Here is an 18,482-nt window from a genome sequence, read left to right on the forward strand (position 1 = left end):
CCCGTTGCGATTTACTCATGGTTAAGATCCTAATGTGCACACAGGAACCGTCCCAACTTTTAAAAAGATAACTAATGGAGCCTGTTCAATCTTTTAACTTTTTTATTGCATGCATGACAACCATCTAACTCAAAGCTCCTTGATACACAACCCTTTAAACTTGCCATGAAGGGACAGAGTAAAAGTTCTCCAAGCATATCTGTTTATTTTTAAAATCCCATTTATTTCCCTATAGTATGCAGCAGGGGTTCCCAAACTGGTCCCTGGACCACTAGTGGTCCATAAGCTTCATTCGGGTGGCCTGCAGCATTTCTGTAAAAATACAATGAAAAATCATCTAGCACAGCACATCACAATTGCTACAACAGGCAGATAAATCATTAAGAGATCTGCAAAGACCCTCAACATTTTTCAAGTGGTCCATGGGGTGGGGTGGGGAAGTTTGGGAACCACTGCTATGGAGTAACTCCTGCATTAGAACCCTTCTACCTTCAGAAATGCATCTTAAAGGTGCATTGCTGCCTTGTTATAGTGAAGTAAGACTAGCAATCTAGAATAGCACACAGCCATTTAGAACTGCCAGGCACTCTGTTCATCTGTGGACAGTATATGAGCTCTGTTGAGGATTTATTATTTTCTCAGTGCCTGAACTGATATGACTGGTATCCATCAGATGTGGTTGGAAGGAGAAGGAGCCCACTTTGAGGATCTTTCCGGCAACGAGCCATGGCTTCCTTGTAATTAATCTTCTCTTTGGTGATGGGGTCAACAAGATCCTTTTCATAGCTGGATTCATCTTGTAGCATCATGGCCAGATCACTACTAAGCATGCCAGCCTGGGAAGCTTCTGGCACTGGGATACGGCCAGTTTTCTTGGGATCTATTAGCCCTCCAGTCAGATGTTGGACCTGTAAATAGGGAAAGGCATTGTCCTTGGTCATCCACCCTTTCTGGACTGCCTCTCCTATAGACAGCCTTCTCTTGGTGACTGGATCTTCAATCCCTGTAAAAGCTTTCTGAGCATTCAGCAGCCTTTGCATGTAGGTGTTGTCTATCAGCCCTCTATCAATGGCTTTGTGGACAGAGTATCGATCACGTGAGATAAGATCAACAATGCCTCCAGTAGCCGCTTGGGCCTCTAGAAGCTTTTGAGCAGTCATTGGGTCCACCAGCTTCTTGCTAAGTGCAGACTTTATGTTGTACTTGTTGTCGGAGGTAGTGTCATACACACCGGCAATGGGGAAGGTATCATCACAGAAGGTTATCTGCGTGCCAGGAGGGAAGAAGCTCTGCTTTTGCTGGAAAACAGGGGATGAAACTGGAGACTTGGAAATGATTGAACCAATAGAAAGGGAGGAATTTTGCTTAGTTTCTCCTGCTACCAGCAGAGCAAACTCAGAGATGGGGATCTTGCCTTCCCTGTAGAGCTGGTATTCTTCTTTTGTGATCCTCCTAAACCGCAGGGCATCATCAATGGAGTACTGCTTCCCACTTTTCTTGTCAAGGAGCACAGAAACATCGCCTTTGGGTCCCAGCGTTGTGATTTCTTCCCAATCACATTCTAGTTCTTGCAGCTGAATATATTGACTTCGATCTATCATGCCTCTCTTATATGCCTCATAGGGTGACATATCCTTGCCAGTCTCTGGGTCCAGAATAGAAATCTTTGTGGAGAGGTTAGTTTCTCTCATCTGGGTCTCATGGTTCAGTTCTTCCTTGTTAACTCTGGTTTGGAGTTCCCGGATAGCCCTCTCTTTTTCATAGATCTGATCCTTCTCTCTAAGTATGTCTGCTTCAAGGGAAGAAAGCTCTTGACCAATTTGCATCTTCTTTTGTCTGTCATTCTCTGTCCTTTGGCTCAGGAGCTTGGTCTGCTCTCTAAGGAAAAGGATTTTCTGTTGCTTCTGCCTTTCTAGTTCATTTAATTCATTCTCAAGATTGTCTTTTTCTTGCCTTGTCAGATTGCGAGTTCTTTGGAGATCGGCTTCTTCTTTGGACCACGTTCTCGTCATGCCTTCTGCTCTTTCAATCTTTTCCTTGAGACGCCTGATATCTTCTTCTGCATTCTGCCGGGCTGTTCTCTCTCTGCTTAGCAGATCCCAGAGACGAGCTCGCTCATTTTCTAGCACCCTATCCTTTTCTACTCTGATTACTTCCTTGTAGATGGTTTTTTCCTGAGACTTTGCTTTTTGCAGAACATCAATCTGGGACTGAAGTTTCTTACATTCCCTTTGCAGGCTCGATACTTGAGCCTTTTCGTTATCCAGTTCAATTCGCAGGTTGGTGCTGGACTGCTCAAGAACAGGATCCTTCTCTACCTTGACCACTTCCTCTGTGATTATTTTTTCCTGCACTGGGGCTGGGCTCTCCTCAATTTCCTTTATCCTCAAGGTGATCTGCCGCATTTCCTTTTCCAAGGCTAGCCTTTTGTTTCTGTCTTCTTGGAAGTTAAGCAGCTTCTCTTTCTCTTCCACTGCAGCTCGAAGCTGCTGGACTTCACGTTCCAGGCGTCGGCGGTTGCTCACTTCATCATCCAAGCTCTTACTTAGCCTGCTGTGCTCATCTCTGAGTTTTGGGTCTCTCTGAGTGAGAACTACCTCCTGGACCACCACTTTTTCCTCTGGTTTTCTCCTCTCCAGAAGCATGTACTTGTTCTGCAGGTCATAGATGGCATCTTCGGTTGCTCTCCTCTTTTGTGATACATTACGTACTTCCTGGCGGAGGCGTTCAGCTTCTCTCTCCAATAGAGGGTCATTCTCATATCGGACAACCTCCTTGGTAACCAGCTTGGTTTCTACCTTGGATCTTTCTCTCTTCCACTCATCTCTCTCTCCCTGTAGCCTGATCAGCTGTTCTTGGGACCTGCCATTTGTATTCACAAGGTCATTCAGCTGCTGTTTCAGCCTGTCTATTTCTCTCAGAATCTCCGGACTCTTTTCCATCTTCACCACTTCTTCGATGACCTCTTTAAACTCCACAGTAGGAGGCTGAGACTTAAGGACTTTGAGCTCAGTCAGGGCTCTTTCCACCTCTTGGTCAACCCTTGACCTTTTTCTTGAAGCTTCTTGGAGCTCTTTCTTTAAACGTGCTATCTCCTCTTCTGTTTCTGGGTCAAGACGAAATATCTCGTTGACTCTTTCTTTAATCTCCACTTTAGGCTTTTGCTTTTCCACAGTGCTGTATTTGCTCTGCAGCTCTATCAGTTGGCTTGCTAGCAACGAGTTCTTGCTTCTCTCCTCATCAATGAGAGTCTGAAGCTTGGATGCCTCCTTCAGAAGCTCTGGGTCTTGCTCCACTTGCTTAACCTCCTTCACAATGACTTTAGGTTCTGCCGTTTCAATCAGCTTTTCAAGCTCTTCAGTCCTGCTTTTCAGTTTAGCAATTGTATCCACCAGAGACTTCCTCTTGAAGCTGTCTTCGTCAATTTGCATTTGCAATGTCCTGACTGCTTTTAGCATTTCTGGGTCCTTCTCCAGCTTGACCACCTCTTTCAGCACCACTTTCTCTCGGATGTTTGGCTGCATCTGCTCCAGCAAGTGCAGCTCTTTCCTGAGCCGTTCAAGTTCGGAGGAGGAAGTTGAGTTCTCCTGGAGGTGCCTGATTTCCTCTCGGAGTCTGGCTGCTTGAGCATCTAGGCTTGGGTCTTTCTCTATCTTAGTAATTTCTTTTGTAAGCAGCTGGGCTTTAACAACCTTACTATCTTTCTCCATTTGGAGGACCTTATTGTTCATTATCTCAATATCTGCCTGTAGACCCCTTCTCTTCTTAATTTCATTTTCAATTTGATTAGATATTTTGGACAGGTCACTCTCCAGAGTGGGATCCCTGTAGTATTCCATCACTTCTTTCTCCTCCACTCTTTCAATAGGCCGTTGGGTCTTCAGCATGAGAAGTTTGCTCCTCTGCTCTTCCAGCTGCTGCTGAGCCCTCGCTTTCTTGCTCCGTTCCTCTTCCAGCTGAGATTTTAGGGCTTCTGATTCTCTATGGGACCCAGCTGTGTTTTCAGACCGCTGGGTCTGCTCATGCATCATGTGCACTGTCTCATCTACTTCCTTCTGCAGAAATGAAGAAAATGAATCTTTAGAAAGACAAGCCAAAATGACTCCCAATGTAAACTTTTACACTGCTGCCTATATGGATGTGGCGGTAGAACTTATCTAGCGAACAAGTTTAATAGTGTGATAAAGAGGAAGACAGAGATAAAACATTGCACAGGCAAACACACCCATTGAGGGAGTGTAGCAGTGATGGTGAGAGGTGAGGAAGGGTGTGGCTAAAGAAGAGGTGTGGCCTGCAGAGATTCCTGGAGCCACATTCAGTCCCTGGGCTTGAGGTTCCCCATGCCTGCAGTAGAGCATGATAGCAACTCAAGGCAGTATCCTGGCAGGTTTTGGTATGAAACACCAAGAAATCTTCCTTCTCATTTGCTCCCAGGAGAAGCTAATCACACTAACTGAAAGTTATGGTTATTTATCTATGCACTATCATTTAACCTAATATGATTTACATATACCTTGTCCATAACTTTCTTGGCAAATTCCAGCCGGCTGAGTTGCTCTTTGTTTTGGGCAGCTGTCTCGGTGAAGAGCTTTGTCACGTTTTTTTCCTAAAGAGAATGAGCAAAACACATTATTTTAAGATACCACATCACTTTGTCCTGCTGCCCTTTCCCTTCTAGTTCAAGGCTGTCAACATCTGCCAGGCTACAGTACTGAACAAACAACACTGTATGGAAACTATAAATGGGGCCTGCTGTTTAACTGAGATCAGGAATGGGAATGTTACCAGTGGGAGCATTTCTTGCTTTCTTTAAACTGTAAGAGTGTGCTTTGTCAGTCTTCTTCCCTCTTCTACTTGCACTCAAACAGGCACTTCTTGATCCTTCTCCTTTTATTTTATTTTTATGTGACACACTGTGATGATACATGTGTTAAAAAAGTCTATGTATAGAGGAATTTGCATCGCAGGAATAAGTAGAAGATAATCACCAGCCAATTCTAAGCCTCTTATCAGCCATTAGGGCTACTGGACAATTTTCTCTTTTTAGCTTTGTGAATCAATATTTATCCTGTAGTTTCCTATGAAATACACTGCTTTTGATGCTCCCCCCCCCAACCAATCCAAACTGAGAAAAAGAACAGCCTAGCTGCATATTAAGCCTGTAGTGTATATACAGCCAAGGTGCCACAATACTTTGTTTTCTAAGATTTTAAATTGTTCTGAGATTTTCTAAACTGCTTCAAGAGTGTAAACCAGTTGGTTAGGAGGGGTAGAAATTTTATATAAAGAAATCTGGGTCCAGGGTCCCAAGCTCTCACCTGTGCTTGGATGCTCTCCTGAAGTGGTGTCACCCGGAGGCGTTTTGCCGAAGAAGCAGTCAAAGAAGGGTCTAGGGAGGATCGGTATTTTCCTGCCTGAAGTTCATACTCCTGTTGTTAAAAGAAAAAAGGATGTGGTCAAAGGAAAATCAGACTGGTTCACCCAACAGGAAATCGAAAACATATAGAAAGAAACCCTGCAAACATACGTTGAGGACAGTCTGCACGTTCTGGGACAAGTTGACCACAGCATCCTTGTCAGATTCTTTACTCTGGATTTCATCTGCCAGCCTCTGCAGGAGGAAAAGGCAGTTAGGACAAGAAAGCACCAGTGGTCTCCCTGGTGCTTAATAAACAACAAGCATTATAATGTTCCTGCTGTGAAAGTGCCTGCTTTCAGTCTAGGTGAGTGGGTGAGCTGGGTTACCTCATCCTCCACTGTGGTGAGTTTGGTTACATCAGTCTGTCAGTAAGACTGCAGAACTACCTAGCATTGGCCGCCTCAAGGAGCCATCATTTCCCTTTCTGAGGGTGTTGTGACCTTGAAATTGCAACACCTTTCTTTGGGTGAAGATACCACACTGCTCACCTTCTGGGCCTGGAGCTTGTAGTTGACCTGGCTGGGTCCATCTGTGGTCTTGACCTGGTACTTGGGAACATTGTTGAGCCAGAACATTAGGTTCTCATTGGCATTTTGGAACTGTTGGTAGGTGAGGCTGGTGTTCCGGAGAGTCTTCTCCCTGTGCAAAGAACGGAGACACTGATTAAGAAGAAGAAGCTTAGGTTGTGCCTGCTGTGGTTAAGAGAAAGTGCTTCATTCATTGACTGGAAGCATTCTGTCAAGTTACAAGAGGAAGGTTGATTCCTTCTGGTGAAAGACAAGGCTTTGCTTCTGGAAGATGGGATATATATAACTTCTAACCCAGCAGCCAGAGAGTGGATAGAAAATGATGGGCTCGCCACTGAGAGGGAAGAGTGGCTACAAAATAGCTACCAGCTTTCCACATTCTTCCTTAGTTCATTGATCTCAGCCATGCTGCAAGGCACTATTTTGTCCCCAATGCTATTTAGCATCTATAATGAAGCCATTGGGAGCAGTTTTGTGGAGATTTGGCACACGGTATCTTCAGAATACAGATGACACTCAGCTCTATGTCTCTGCAACATCTGGATCAGAAGTGGGCATGTCAGTCCTATACTGATTGGCTGGATGAGGGCCAATAATCTGAAGCTAAATTCTGGCACTATTGGGTGGGTGGTTCCAAGCTCCAGGAAATTGCCCATTTGCACTCCCTCTGAAGGAGCAGGTTCTTAGGTTGGGGGTAGTCACTGATGTATCTTTGTCATTAGAGGCCCCTGTTTTGACTGGTATACCAGCTGCAGCTTCTCCTCAACAGGGATAATTTGGCCACAGTGGTCCATGAACTGGTAACCTCAAGACTTGATGACTGCAGGTAATTACGCAGGTGGCGCTGTGGGTTAAACCACAGAGCCTAGGACTTGCCGATCAGAAGGTCGGCGGTTCAAATCCCCGCGACAGGGTGAGCTCCCATTGCTCAGTCCCTGCTCCTGCCAACCTAGCAGTTCGAAAGCACGTCAAAGTGCAAGTAGATAAATAGGTACCGCTCTGGCGGGAAGGTAAACGGCGTTTCCATGCACTGCTCTGGTTCGCTAGAAGCGGCTTAGTCATGCTGGCCACATGACCTGGAAACTATACGCCGGCTCCCTCGGCCAGTAAAGCGAGATGAGCGCTGCAACCCCAGAGTCAGCCACGACTGGACCTAATGGTCAGGGGTCCCTTTACCTTTTACTTTTATGTAGGGCTGTCCTTGAGGTTGGCTTGGAAGCTGCAGTTTGTACAAAATCCTGCTGCACCATTGCTGTCTGGAGCTAACCGTTGCCAATGTATGACACCTGCTGAAGCTGGTGCACTAAGTGCTTATAAGCTACTGGGACAGGTTCAAGATGTTGCTATGTGTTTATAAAGCTCTAAACAACTTGGGACCTGGCTACTTGAAAGAATGTCTCTCTTCTTACACCCCCCACCTGGCCATTATGTTCCATGGCATAGAACCTCCTTGTGGTACGTAGAGCTCCTACTATTCATTTTGTCTCCAACAGCAGTAGGGCTTTCACTGTTGTGGCCCCTTTAATGTGGAATTTGTTGCCATTGAGGAAAGGCACACTCTGGCAATGGACTCTCTCAAATGCCTCCATAAGATGTTTTTATTTCCCCAAGCCTTTTCTCCCTGATATTTTAAATTATTGTCTTCTGCTCATTTTTTTAGTACAGTGGTACCTTGGGTTACAGATGCTTCAGGTTACAGACTCCGCTAACCCAGAAATAGTACCTCGGGTTAAGAACTTTGCTTCAGGATAAGAACAGAAATCATGCAGCGGTGGCAGCAGGAGGCCCCATTAGCTAAAGTGGTGCTTCAGGTTAAGAACAGTTTCAGGTTAAGAACAGACCTCTGGAACAAATTAAGTTCTTAAGCCGAGGTACCACTGTATTGTACTGCACTTTTAATTTTCTTATTCCTGGTGCATATTTATATGTTTTTATATCATCTTTGAGGGCAAAAAAAGACTGGAAGCCACCTGTTCCAAATCTGGTCTGTTAATTAAGTTGGCTCACAAGGCTGGATGTCCAGATACACACAAACACTTTCCATGCCCACCAATGGAGAGGATTTGGCTTCTTACCGGTGATCCAGCTGGTCAGCAACAGCATGATATCGGTCATTAAGTAGCTGGACCTCCTTTTTCTGCCTTGGCAGATCAGCGCAGTACTCTTCAAAATTGTTCTGCACTGCACTGCAGCTGTGCTCAGCATCCTTGAGGCTGCGGTTCAGCTTCAGCAAGCTGTCCTCATGTTTCACCAAATCTCGCATCAGTTTCTGTGAAAGAAAGAGACCATCCGTTCAGAATAGCAATTTTATTTCAACCTGTGGATTAAAATACCCTCCCAAAATCTCAGTCTGATTGCTTTCCTCGATCATTTGGTCTTGAAGTGCCAAGCCTGTTTCTGCTAAGTGGAAGGAGACTGGTGTGGCGCTGAGCAGAAATGAAAAGTATTGTACTGTAATTTAATTTGATTGCAAACCAATGGAACCAATGTGTGGAGAAGAAAAAAAGGACAAATAAATAGTTTCACTTGGGGTTTTAGCAAATGGAAAATGTTGTAGCCTCAGTTGGAAGTGAGCCTGGGAGATAAAATTCTCTGGTGGTTAGGGATAAGGGAAGCACTGGCCCAGAAGCACCCACAGAAAGAAAAGAAATACTCCGTTCTATCCCACCCTATACCAATGTCCTTCTGATTCCAAAGGTCCCTCACCTGAAGTTCATTGGCACGATCCTGCAGTGCATTGGGCGAGGCTGGGATGATGCCATCATGAGATAACTTGGCCTCAAGGGTGCTGATGATCTTGTCTGTGTTCTCTATCTGATTCTCCAGGTTCAGGCCTGCTTTGGCTCTGGAGAGGGGGAGACATTATAATGTCAAAAGACAACATTTCACTTCTAGGTTGTTTTCTTCAACACCACACCAAAGGGAAAAAAAAAGCGCTATATATTGTCCAGGTGAAAACATTTAAGATTTCATAGAAACATTTTGCAAGCTGCTGCCTCCTTTACACAGTAACAGAGTTCTATTCTCTGCCAAAATATTGCTGAAGTCACTTACTTTTCCTCATAGAGCCTGGAGAGCACCTTAACATCATTGTATTTGTTCTTGATGTTGTTGAGTGTCACAGGAAGCTGGGAGGCAGAGGTGCCAGCAGGCTTCTTGGAAAGATAGGCCTCACACTCCTTCCGGGCAGCTTCCTTTTCTGCTCCTATGACTTGAAGTCTCCTTGCTGTTCCCTGATATAAAGGCGGATTTTATTTTTAATCAGTCAGTGAAATTCAATGTAATACAAGAGTCATTTACAGAGAGACCAGTTAGGGACATAGGTCTCAACACCACCAGTGGATTTGAAGCCATTGGATTGACGTGTCTACATGGCCTATAAGCTTATAAGGTTTAATGATGCATCTAGCACCACTTTAAGACTTTTCCAGCCCAATGGAGTTAGGTCACCAGTCATATCTGGGAATACTGAGGCAATTATTTCATGAGCAACTCTCAACCACAGAACCTTCATAGATGTAGCCAAATATTTTAGTTATTTATCCACATCTTTGAGGAAAGCCGTAAAAAAAAAAAAGAGAGAACAGGCTAAAATCCATTCTACAAAATATTGAGGGGGTTGGAAGGTGAGGATAGGAACTTGTTTTCAATGAAGCAGCTTCAAGTGTTGCATGAGAGAGAGCCTCCCTCCCTCCCCACCCCCCGTTTATCAGGAATGTCAGTGGGTCCATCCCAGTTAGTCTTGCAAAGTAGACATAAAATGTACAGGCAGATAAACAGCAGTAGAAACCTCTCTGCCCTGTGAAGGCGTTCATTCCCTCAGAATATGAACAGGCTTATCAGGCACAAGTGAGCAGTCAAAACTTACCTCCTGCCAATTTACCAAAAAAAAAGGGGGGGACTTGCCTCCTGCTCTCTGATCCGTTGAGTAAGGTCCTCTACAGGGTCACTGTGGTTTAGTGGAGACCTCAGGCGGCTAAAAATCTCATTCTTGACTTGGTCCAAGTTACCACCAACTTTATCCAGTTTATGGAGCAACTGGCTGGCTTGGGGGTCATCCTGGGCCACGGTGGTGCTTCTGACTGGAACTGGAATGACAAGTATTATTCACTAAAGCATGCAGATATTTGCATTTGTCCATGGGGATAATTGCTATGCCTAAATGCCTCCTGTTCATCTTCTTCCACATCCACCCTGTAAGTTAAGCCTTTCTCTAGGATCTCTGATCCTTATGGATTCCTGCACAAGCAGAGACTGGGCAACTTGAAGGCCCATGGGGAAGAGAGGTGAGCACCTTAACCAACCCATCACACCACAATGGTATTGCAATTTCCCCTTAGAGAACGGCTGAAATGCTGACATACCCTGGTGGCTGGATTTAACTGGTTCCCTGTGGCTGCTTTTCAAGGTGTTCTGGACTGTAGCTCTCCTCTGCTTCACTGCGCTCAGCTCACCTTCCAGCCTGAACATGACAGGAGAAAGTCAAAGTTATTCACAGCTCAGGGCTTCCCTACAATACTTGCCATGTACATGAGGCATGCTCAGAAAGACTGCCTTTTTCTAGTGGGGCATTAATCAGATCATTTTATTCCATATCAAGTATTTATACTGAAATAACTGTTCAAAAATAAATAAATAAATAAATAAATAAATAAATAAATAAATATCAGAGCAGTTTATGACAATCATATATAAAACCAAACAGTAAAAATAATGTGAAATTTTAAAATCAGAGCCGCTTATGTATTGCTGCTTCCCATGCCCCTCCAGTAACATCTGCAGGAAAACTACCTAGCTTGCAGGCGGGTAGTTGACATGGTAAGTGACTACATTAGTTGCCTGACCTGTGAGATTGCTTCCTATCGACATTAGCTGAGCTGTGTGTAGCATCCACACAGAAGTGATCCCATGCTGCTTAAGTACCCCATGATTCGATTTCTGCTAGAGATTTCTCAGAAGACACTTTCCCATCAGCTTCTACTTTGACAAAGACCAACGGGTACTTTCTAGGGTGTGTATTGTTGCACCAATTTATAGTTCTACCCTGGGTGCTCGAGCACCCACAAAATTCCCCATGAAGGGGCTGGGCACCCACAAATTTTGGCGCCAGGGCCATGCACACTGCATGGCACCCATGGCCCCAGGCACCCACATGTCCAATTGATGCACAACCACCAATGTGAGGACTTTTGGACCTGGAAAAGGGCAGAATGGGGACGGAGCCAGGGGAGGGGCGGGCTTATGTGCACTCCACCAACATGTGCAGGGCTCAGGAAAAGAATCCCCACACAAAATGGTTGCTGCCTGCTTGCTATTTTCCATCCTCTAAGCAAGCAAAGAGGCTCATGGGTTTGAGACAATCTACTATCCAATCCATTGCCAGTCTCTCCTTAGTGGACTTACTCCGTGTGCAGGCCAACCAGCCATGCTCTGGATACTCTATTCCCACCTCCGCCCCACCCCCAAACAGCCAGGCCACATTCTGTCCCCACTGAGTGTGCTCATTGAACTGATTTGGGGTTCTCACCCGGAGCTTTCTCAATTTTTTTTTTGTACTTCTCCAAACACTGGGGTTCCCTCAACCTTTCTGGTACCTCCCCCCTCTTGAGGATAGATTATGCTGTTTTAGCTACATAAATATCTCTACTTGGAAAACTGTTCCCTGAATGCTTTACAAAGATCAGTCTTAGATTCTGGTGGTTGTCTGCACTGTTTTGGAGTAAATGTGGTATTCTGATTATGCCAAAAAAAGAAAGAGCACTAATTAGAAAAGATAGCACATATTTGCAGAGCCTTCAGTGGGAGAGGTGGAATCTACAAAGACCAATTTGTTAAGGAGCTGGAAGGACATAAACTAATTAAAATTCCTGTTTCAGAGAGTCTCCTAAGCAACAAATGACATGAATAGTGTGTATTTTGGGGAGGAAAAATGAACAAGAGAAAAGGGAAATTGCTGTCATGATGCCCCTCCTAATTATGCGCCACTGTCTTAAGGCTGATTCTCAGGGGTGACTATAATCACATTTTTAGCATATGTAGATGTACAAGTTCCACTGGCAGGACACTCATGCTTGCTAACATGAAAGCTTTATGGGGTGACTACTGATGCAGCACCCTGCATGAATTGCTGTCAACATTATACACCACTTGATCGTAAAAACAACAATTCTCCAAGTGATTATGGAAAGTCTATGTGTAGAGGCAACATGATCCCACAAAACCCGCACCTTAAACAACAGGCATATGGGAGCCTGAAAACCATTTCTATCCAGCAACATTTCACTACCATCATGAACCAGATCTTTTGCAGCTCCCCAGCACATGCAGACATAATACCCGCATGATAGAATGCCATTAAACCACTTTTATAGAGAAGAACCTCTGATATGGGACAATTTCCAAAACCATGGTTCAACCCCATCATTTTTAAAGGTGTTTCGTGTTCTATAATGCCCTAATATTTTATGATATGGCATTATAGAAATAGTTTTATAAATAAATACAAATAAAACCCATATTCACCCATTTTTAAAAATCACCAGTATTGAATAGATAGAAAATATGTTCCTATTGTTTGTGGCATGTGTACCACTAGTGGTATACTCATGAGACAGAGAGAAAAAGCTTTGTACTCACCTGTTAACTCTCTCTATGGCCTCTAGATCTGGAGGAGGGATGGAAAAGCAAACAGCAGGTGCTACCTTAGTCTCTCTACTGGCATTCTGCACAACCCAGTTTTCCTGGTTGCTGTTGTCATGCAGCGTATACTTCTCACCCATCTCGAGCCGCCCCTGGAAGGAAGGAAGACAGAAGGAAAGTTTTGGTTTTGAGAATTTCAAATATAGCCACCCTTTGCCAGAAAAACAAACTCAAGACATTTTTCAGATGTCACAAAATGTTCTTCTTCATTACTGCAGCTCAGAGGTGCCCTGGGTCTATTTTAGATGTGTGTACATGTACACATTTGGTGCCGTTACTAAGAAGAGAAGAAGAGCCCTGCTGCTGGATCAAACCAAAGGCCTATCTACACCAGCATCTTAAATCCCATAGTGGCCAACCAGATGCCTCTGGAAAGCCCATAAACAAAGCCCATTAGAGCAAAATCCCTCTCCTGCCCATAATTCCAATATTCAGATACACTATCTTTGATTCTGAAGATGGTATACAGCCACCATGACTAGTAGTCATTGATAACTTTCTCCTACTAGCCCCAAATGGGTGGAATGCCATATAAAGTGATTTCCCTTAAACTCTGCCACTCCATTCCATGGTATGTCCTACAATAAATGGGTCAATTGTGTGGTGTCACACCTGCTCACTGTTTGTGGTGTGCTACAGATTGGTTAGTGATGTATGGAAGTGAGAGCTGGACCATAAAGAAGGCTGATCGCCAAAGAATGGATGCTTTTGAATTATGGTGCTGGAGGAGACTCTTGAGAGTCCCATGGACTGCAAGAAGATCAAACCTCACTATTCTTAAGGAAATCAGCCCTCAGTGCTCACTGGAATGACAGATTGTGAAGCCGAGGCTCCAATACTTTGGCCACCTCATGAGAAGAGAAGACTCCCTGGAAAAGACCCTGATGTTGGGAAAGGAGAAGGGGACGACAGAGGACGAGATGGTTGGATAGTGTTCTCGAAGCTACCAGCATGAGTTTGACCAAACTGTGGAAGGCAGTGGAAGACAGGAGTGCCTGGCGTGCTCTGGTCCATGGGGTCACAAAGAGTCAGACACGACTAAACAACTAAACAACAACAACAGATTCGTTGTTGCGCTGTTTTAGGGATATCTGGGCATAGAGAACTCTCATACCACACTTCCTTTTTCAAACATGGCACCCAAATGCTTCACCGCTGCTTTTCTTTCTGCTTGATTTGATGTAGAAGTAGCAGCAAAAAGGAGATTAAAGCAAACTCTTCAGAAACCACAGTGAGGTACACAGTACACAATTTCAGAATAATCAGTTTCCATCACATATGATACGACAAGGCCATTTTCTTACATCGCCCAAATCCCAGTCACAGATGGTAGTCACAGTAATTGGCTGGGAGGGTTGGAGTCTGCGGAGTTTCAAAGGGCTAATCTCCTTGCTCCTCCTTTTCAGTTCAGCAATGCTCCTCTCAGCTTGTTTCACAGACTTTTCATCGTTCTAGACAGGAAAGAGGAGGAGAGAGTTCAGAGGTGGTGTGTATTTTGGGCAAATAACGCAGCCTAGAGCAGGACCAGAACAACTTGTGGCCCACTAAGCCATGCAGAGCCCATCAGCCCTATACATTGGCCTGCTAGGTAGATGACAATGTTCCTGTTTTCAAAGATCTAGGCTAGTTAACGAGTTCCTGGTGCTCTGCCATACATAGTGAAGGGGAAGCATTTGGCTTGATGGCCTGTAAGTTGTGTGGGCTGAATGTTGATGGGGCTGGAGACCCTAATTTTGAGGATGTTGATGGCACAATGACTTTTGTTCTGTTCACACATTCAGAAGAAAGCATGGAAGGGGGACTTGGATCATGTTTGCTGTCTCCATTCCTAAAATGCACATTAATCTGAAGGTCTGAAAGAGCTTGTGCATGCACAATTTGTACACACACTGCACAATCAGGAACTTTTCAAAAGGCACATGATCTCCCTGCTCAACCCAGGTCAGCCCTTCATCCATAATCTTCATCTGAACAGAACTTCTGTGTTTTATTAATTCTTATCTGGGGAGCAAAGTCTTCTGGGAGAGAACCCAGTCACAAGGCACAGGGACTGGGGGCAGTTCCCCCCCAGCAACTCATCTTCCCTCACCTCCTCCTTTCCCCTCTTATCTTAGCTTCTCTTCACTCGATTTAATGAAGTGAATCAAGTCCACTTGTCCAATTTATAACTCCCAGGCTCTGCACCTAACTGAATTTAGATGAAGCCATAAAAATAATTAGATTTGGTTGCTGCAATAATCCAGGAGAGGCACGGTTGCTCCAGGCCAGTAATTAAAACGTAAGAACTTGTTGAAATCACGTCCCCATTCCCCCTTGTGGTTCTCACTTCCAGCTGAAGGAATAAATCAGACACCACTCCCGGGCTGTCCTTGTTGAACGTGCTGTATTTCGTATCAAGGTCATTGTTCAGCTTGTTTAGTGAATGGCTCACAGCATCAGCATCGTCATAGAACTAAATACAAAACAGAGAGAAGAGCAGTAGCAAAACAGTCAGAGAAATGTACTTTGACCATGAAATTCAGACCCTGCTAACTTCTGCTGCTGTGCTCCTATAGCAGAATGTTCATGTTGCTGTTTTTGCCAAACTTTAACTATATAGCCTCATCCTATCAGGACAGTGCAAGCTTCAGGGCTCCAGAGTTTGGCTGCTTCCACTAGTTTTCCGTGTGTTGCCCACTGGTGTGATTGGAGCCTGCATTAAGACCTCAACAGTCATGTGACCCAGTACTATGCGGCCATGACTTTTGCCTCTATGCATTTGGTTTAGTGCTAAAGCATTAAAAATGTTGGAAACATGCCCTAATTCTATCAATACCAAGATCTTGCACAGAGACTCTTCTACAGGTTTTCCTCCATATCAGGAGTGGCAGATGAACATTGGGCAATAGTCGCTGCCATGGTGCCTCCCATATTCTGTAATGCTCTTCCCAGGAAAGCTTGCCTGCCACTTACTTTGATGACCTTCCAGCACCAGGTGAAGAGCTCTATATTTTCTAAGGTTGTGTAATGGTTTTTATATCTGCTGGCGAATGCATGCTGCTGTTTTAGATTTTGCTGCTTTTAATACGTTGTTTGCAAGTGGCAATGGCTTTAATCACTTGCATGGTATTGCATTTTGATTCTTTGTAAGCTGCCCTAGGAATGTGTCCGAAGGATGAGATAGAAATTTCAATTAGCAACGCAGTAGGAAATCTCTTTTTTAACCCCCCCCCCAAAAAAAGGGATTCAAAGAGTGTTAAAAGGACTATGTTAGATTCAGACCTGCCTTTCCACAAATGGAAGGTCCGCTTCTGTTTGTGGAATGGACTCAGATCTAGCAGTGGCTCTGACAGGAGGAAGAGAGTGGGCAAGGGTGATTTTTTGTTAACCTTTGCTCCCTCACCCCAAAGCCCCTTGCACTGCTGCTTTGGAGGCAGTTCTAGAGCAGCTTTGATGGGGCACAGGGAGAAGGACTGCTCACAAAAAATCTGAATCGAGCCCTATGAAATTAAGAGATTTTCTGCAAAAACAAATGCAACATGTATTGCAGGGAGTTGGATGAGATGACCTTTAGGGTCCCTTCCAACTCTACAACGCTACAATTCTATGGGCATACTAGACAAACAAATGCTTTCAGACTCTGAACATGGAATCTTTCTAAGTTATGGGTGAGGAGGGATCCATGAGATGATGAAGGCACAAAGAGTTCAAAGTGCTGAAGGTGTACCTTCTGATCACTGAGTTTCATGTGAACTTTGTCTGCCTGCCCTTAGGAAACTGCCTAAATATTTTAAAAGTTTCTACACATGATCATGAAGATTTGAGATCCCTGGGGTCCCTCATATACCACCTTCTAGTACCCTCCCACAATGTACCTTTCTGTAGTTCTCTATGTTCTTCAGATGGTTCTCTTGGCAGATGCACAAGTAGAGAAGATTCTGCCACTCATTCTTAAGTGCTTCCTGATGAGCCTGCAGTGGAAAAGAAATAGTTCTCATGTCGTTCTCCATCTAGCTTCATGGTTTTCCGCTGAGTTTCTTTTCTGTTAACCCCCAAACTGACAGAAGTATGTAGCTGTAGGCTGCTGAATCCACACAACAAAGGAAATAATATTACAGGGGAAAGATAATATGCTGTTCAAAATCTGAGAGAGGGAAATCAACACATTTGCTTTGTATCATGTGAACGTATCAGTTTCTATAAGGTCTGGATCAGAGGTGTGTCGTAAAACATTTTTGAAAAATATTAACATTCAAAACACACTTGTAAGCTCGTTGCACAGCTAGAGGATGGACAGCGGTATAGTTTATTCTTGTGCAACATCTCATTCCCCGAATACTAATGCCATCAGATTGCAAAATATTACCACTCCCTGAGAAGCTGTTGGACTCTAGCCCAAGCTCTCCATGATTATATTCTCAGTTGAGAATACAGTGGTGCCTCGCTAGACGAAAAGAATTTGTTCCGCGATTCTCTTCGTCTAGCGGTTTTTTCGTCTTGCGAAGCAAGCCCATTGACAGCTTAGCGGATTAGCGCTACAGCTGTCAAGCGGCTTCCAGCGATCAGCTGTTAAGCGGCTTATCAGCGGAACAGCTGATAAGCGGCTTAGCGGCTTAAGAAAAGGGCGAAAAAAAGTGAAAAAAACCCGTGGGGGGATGCAATATTTTTTTCGTCTTGCGAAGCAACCCCATAGGGTAATTCGTTTTGCGAAGCGCCTCCAAAACGGAAAACCCTTTCGTCTAGCAGGTTTTTCGTCTTGCGAGGCGTTCGTCTTGCGGGGCACCACTGTATAATGCCAAACTTCAATGTTGCACAAAGCAAAAACTCCCCAGATGACATTTGCTCTGCAATTTCTGTTTCCTTTCATAACTGACCATTTCCAGGGCATTTGTCTGCTTGTACATATGACGGGCCAGAACTTTGACCCAGCTATTCCAACATACCACATATCCTGAAGAGTTTTATCTTTTGGTACACAAGAAAAGGCCTTTCGGAATGGGAGCTTCTGAATCATATCACCTGACAACCTGTTTATTGAACATGCATCATGATCCATTTGCCCTGAAGAACCAGAGAACCAGAGGGCAGAGAACCCAGCAGATCCAGCAGCACATAGCACAGCCCAATTAGTATGGTATTGTCAATTAGTATGGTTTGTCTTTTTATAGCACTTTAGCTGTCATGGCTGCCTCCTCAAAGAATCCTAGGAATTGTAGTTTGCCAAGTTGCAGAAATTTCTCTGTGAGTCCATCCACACCCCTGCTACAATTCCCAGGTTTCCTTGGGAAGAAGGGGATGTCTGCTAAGCTATTTTTGTAGTGTGGATTTGTCCAACGAAACACAGAATGTAAGGTTAGCGTAATTATTCAGAGGAGATCCTTCATCTAATGCAGATTGCAAAACTTTGGGGGAAAAGATATTTTTTTAAAATGGCACACTAGAGTTGCCTGCTCTCAGCTCTCAGGATGCGGTAGGTTTTAATGGTGAAACAGTATCTCAATAAATACTGTATTTTTTGCTCTATAAGACTCACTTTTTCCCTCCTAAAAAGTAAGGGGAAATGTGTGTGCGTCTTAAGGAGTGAATGCAGGCTGCGCAGCTATCCCAGAAGCCAGAACAGCAAGAGGGATTGCTGCTTTCACTGTGCAGCGATCCCTCTTGCTGTTCTGGCTTCTGAGATTCAGAATATTTTTTTTATTGTTTTGCTCCTCCAAAAACTAGGTGCGTCTTGTGGTCTGGTGCGTCTTATAGAGCGAGAAATACGGTGCTCTTTTATTTTGCTGTTCTCCTGAACTCACTCTGGAGGGCCATATAATATCACAAACATTTAGACACAGCTTGACGCAAGAGAAATCTAG

At 44.4% G+C, this 18,482-nt stretch overlaps 1 protein-coding gene and 1 long non-coding RNA gene across 4 annotated transcripts in view; one reads left to right on the top strand and one right to left on the bottom strand.

Moving 5' to 3' along the window:
• Positions 1-84: 84 nt before the first annotated feature.
• EVPL (envoplakin) overlaps positions 85-18,482 on the bottom strand; it is a 48,689-nt gene continuing 30,291 nt past the window's right edge. For all 3 annotated transcript variants that reach the window (XM_083725586.1, XM_083725587.1, XM_083725585.1), the window contains 14 exons: positions 16,500-16,595; positions 14,972-15,097; positions 13,950-14,096; positions 12,583-12,737; positions 10,311-10,408; positions 9,853-10,034; positions 9,001-9,179; positions 8,653-8,791; positions 8,022-8,215; positions 5,908-6,058; positions 5,528-5,611; positions 5,319-5,429; positions 4,514-4,606; positions 85-4,055 (listed from right to left, as the gene is read on the bottom strand). In XM_083725586.1, coding sequence (XP_083581712.1) covers positions 639-4,055; positions 4,514-4,606; positions 5,319-5,429; positions 5,528-5,611; positions 5,908-6,058; positions 8,022-8,215; positions 8,653-8,791; positions 9,001-9,179; positions 9,853-10,034; positions 10,311-10,408; positions 12,583-12,737; positions 13,950-14,096; positions 14,972-15,097; positions 16,500-16,595 — 5,172 coding nt within the window. In that variant the 3' untranslated portion in view covers positions 85-638. The remainder of the gene's footprint in view (positions 4,056-4,513; positions 4,607-5,318; positions 5,430-5,527; positions 5,612-5,907; positions 6,059-8,021; positions 8,216-8,652; positions 8,792-9,000; positions 9,180-9,852; positions 10,035-10,310; positions 10,409-12,582; positions 12,738-13,949; positions 14,097-14,971; positions 15,098-16,499; positions 16,596-18,482) is intronic.
• Positions 18,269-18,482, top strand: part of LOC310838414 — a 47,684-nt gene continuing 47,470 nt past the window's right edge. Inside the window, exon 1 of the long non-coding RNA XR_014560966.1 lies at positions 18,269-18,388. This is a non-coding gene — a long non-coding RNA (uncharacterized lncRNA). The remainder of the gene's footprint in view (positions 18,389-18,482) is intronic.

Source organism: Podarcis gaigeae, assembly GCF_964106915.1.
Source record: "Podarcis gaigeae genome assembly, chromosome: 2".
Classification (NCBI taxonomy): Eukaryota; Metazoa; Chordata; class Lepidosauria; order Squamata; family Lacertidae; genus Podarcis; species Podarcis gaigeae.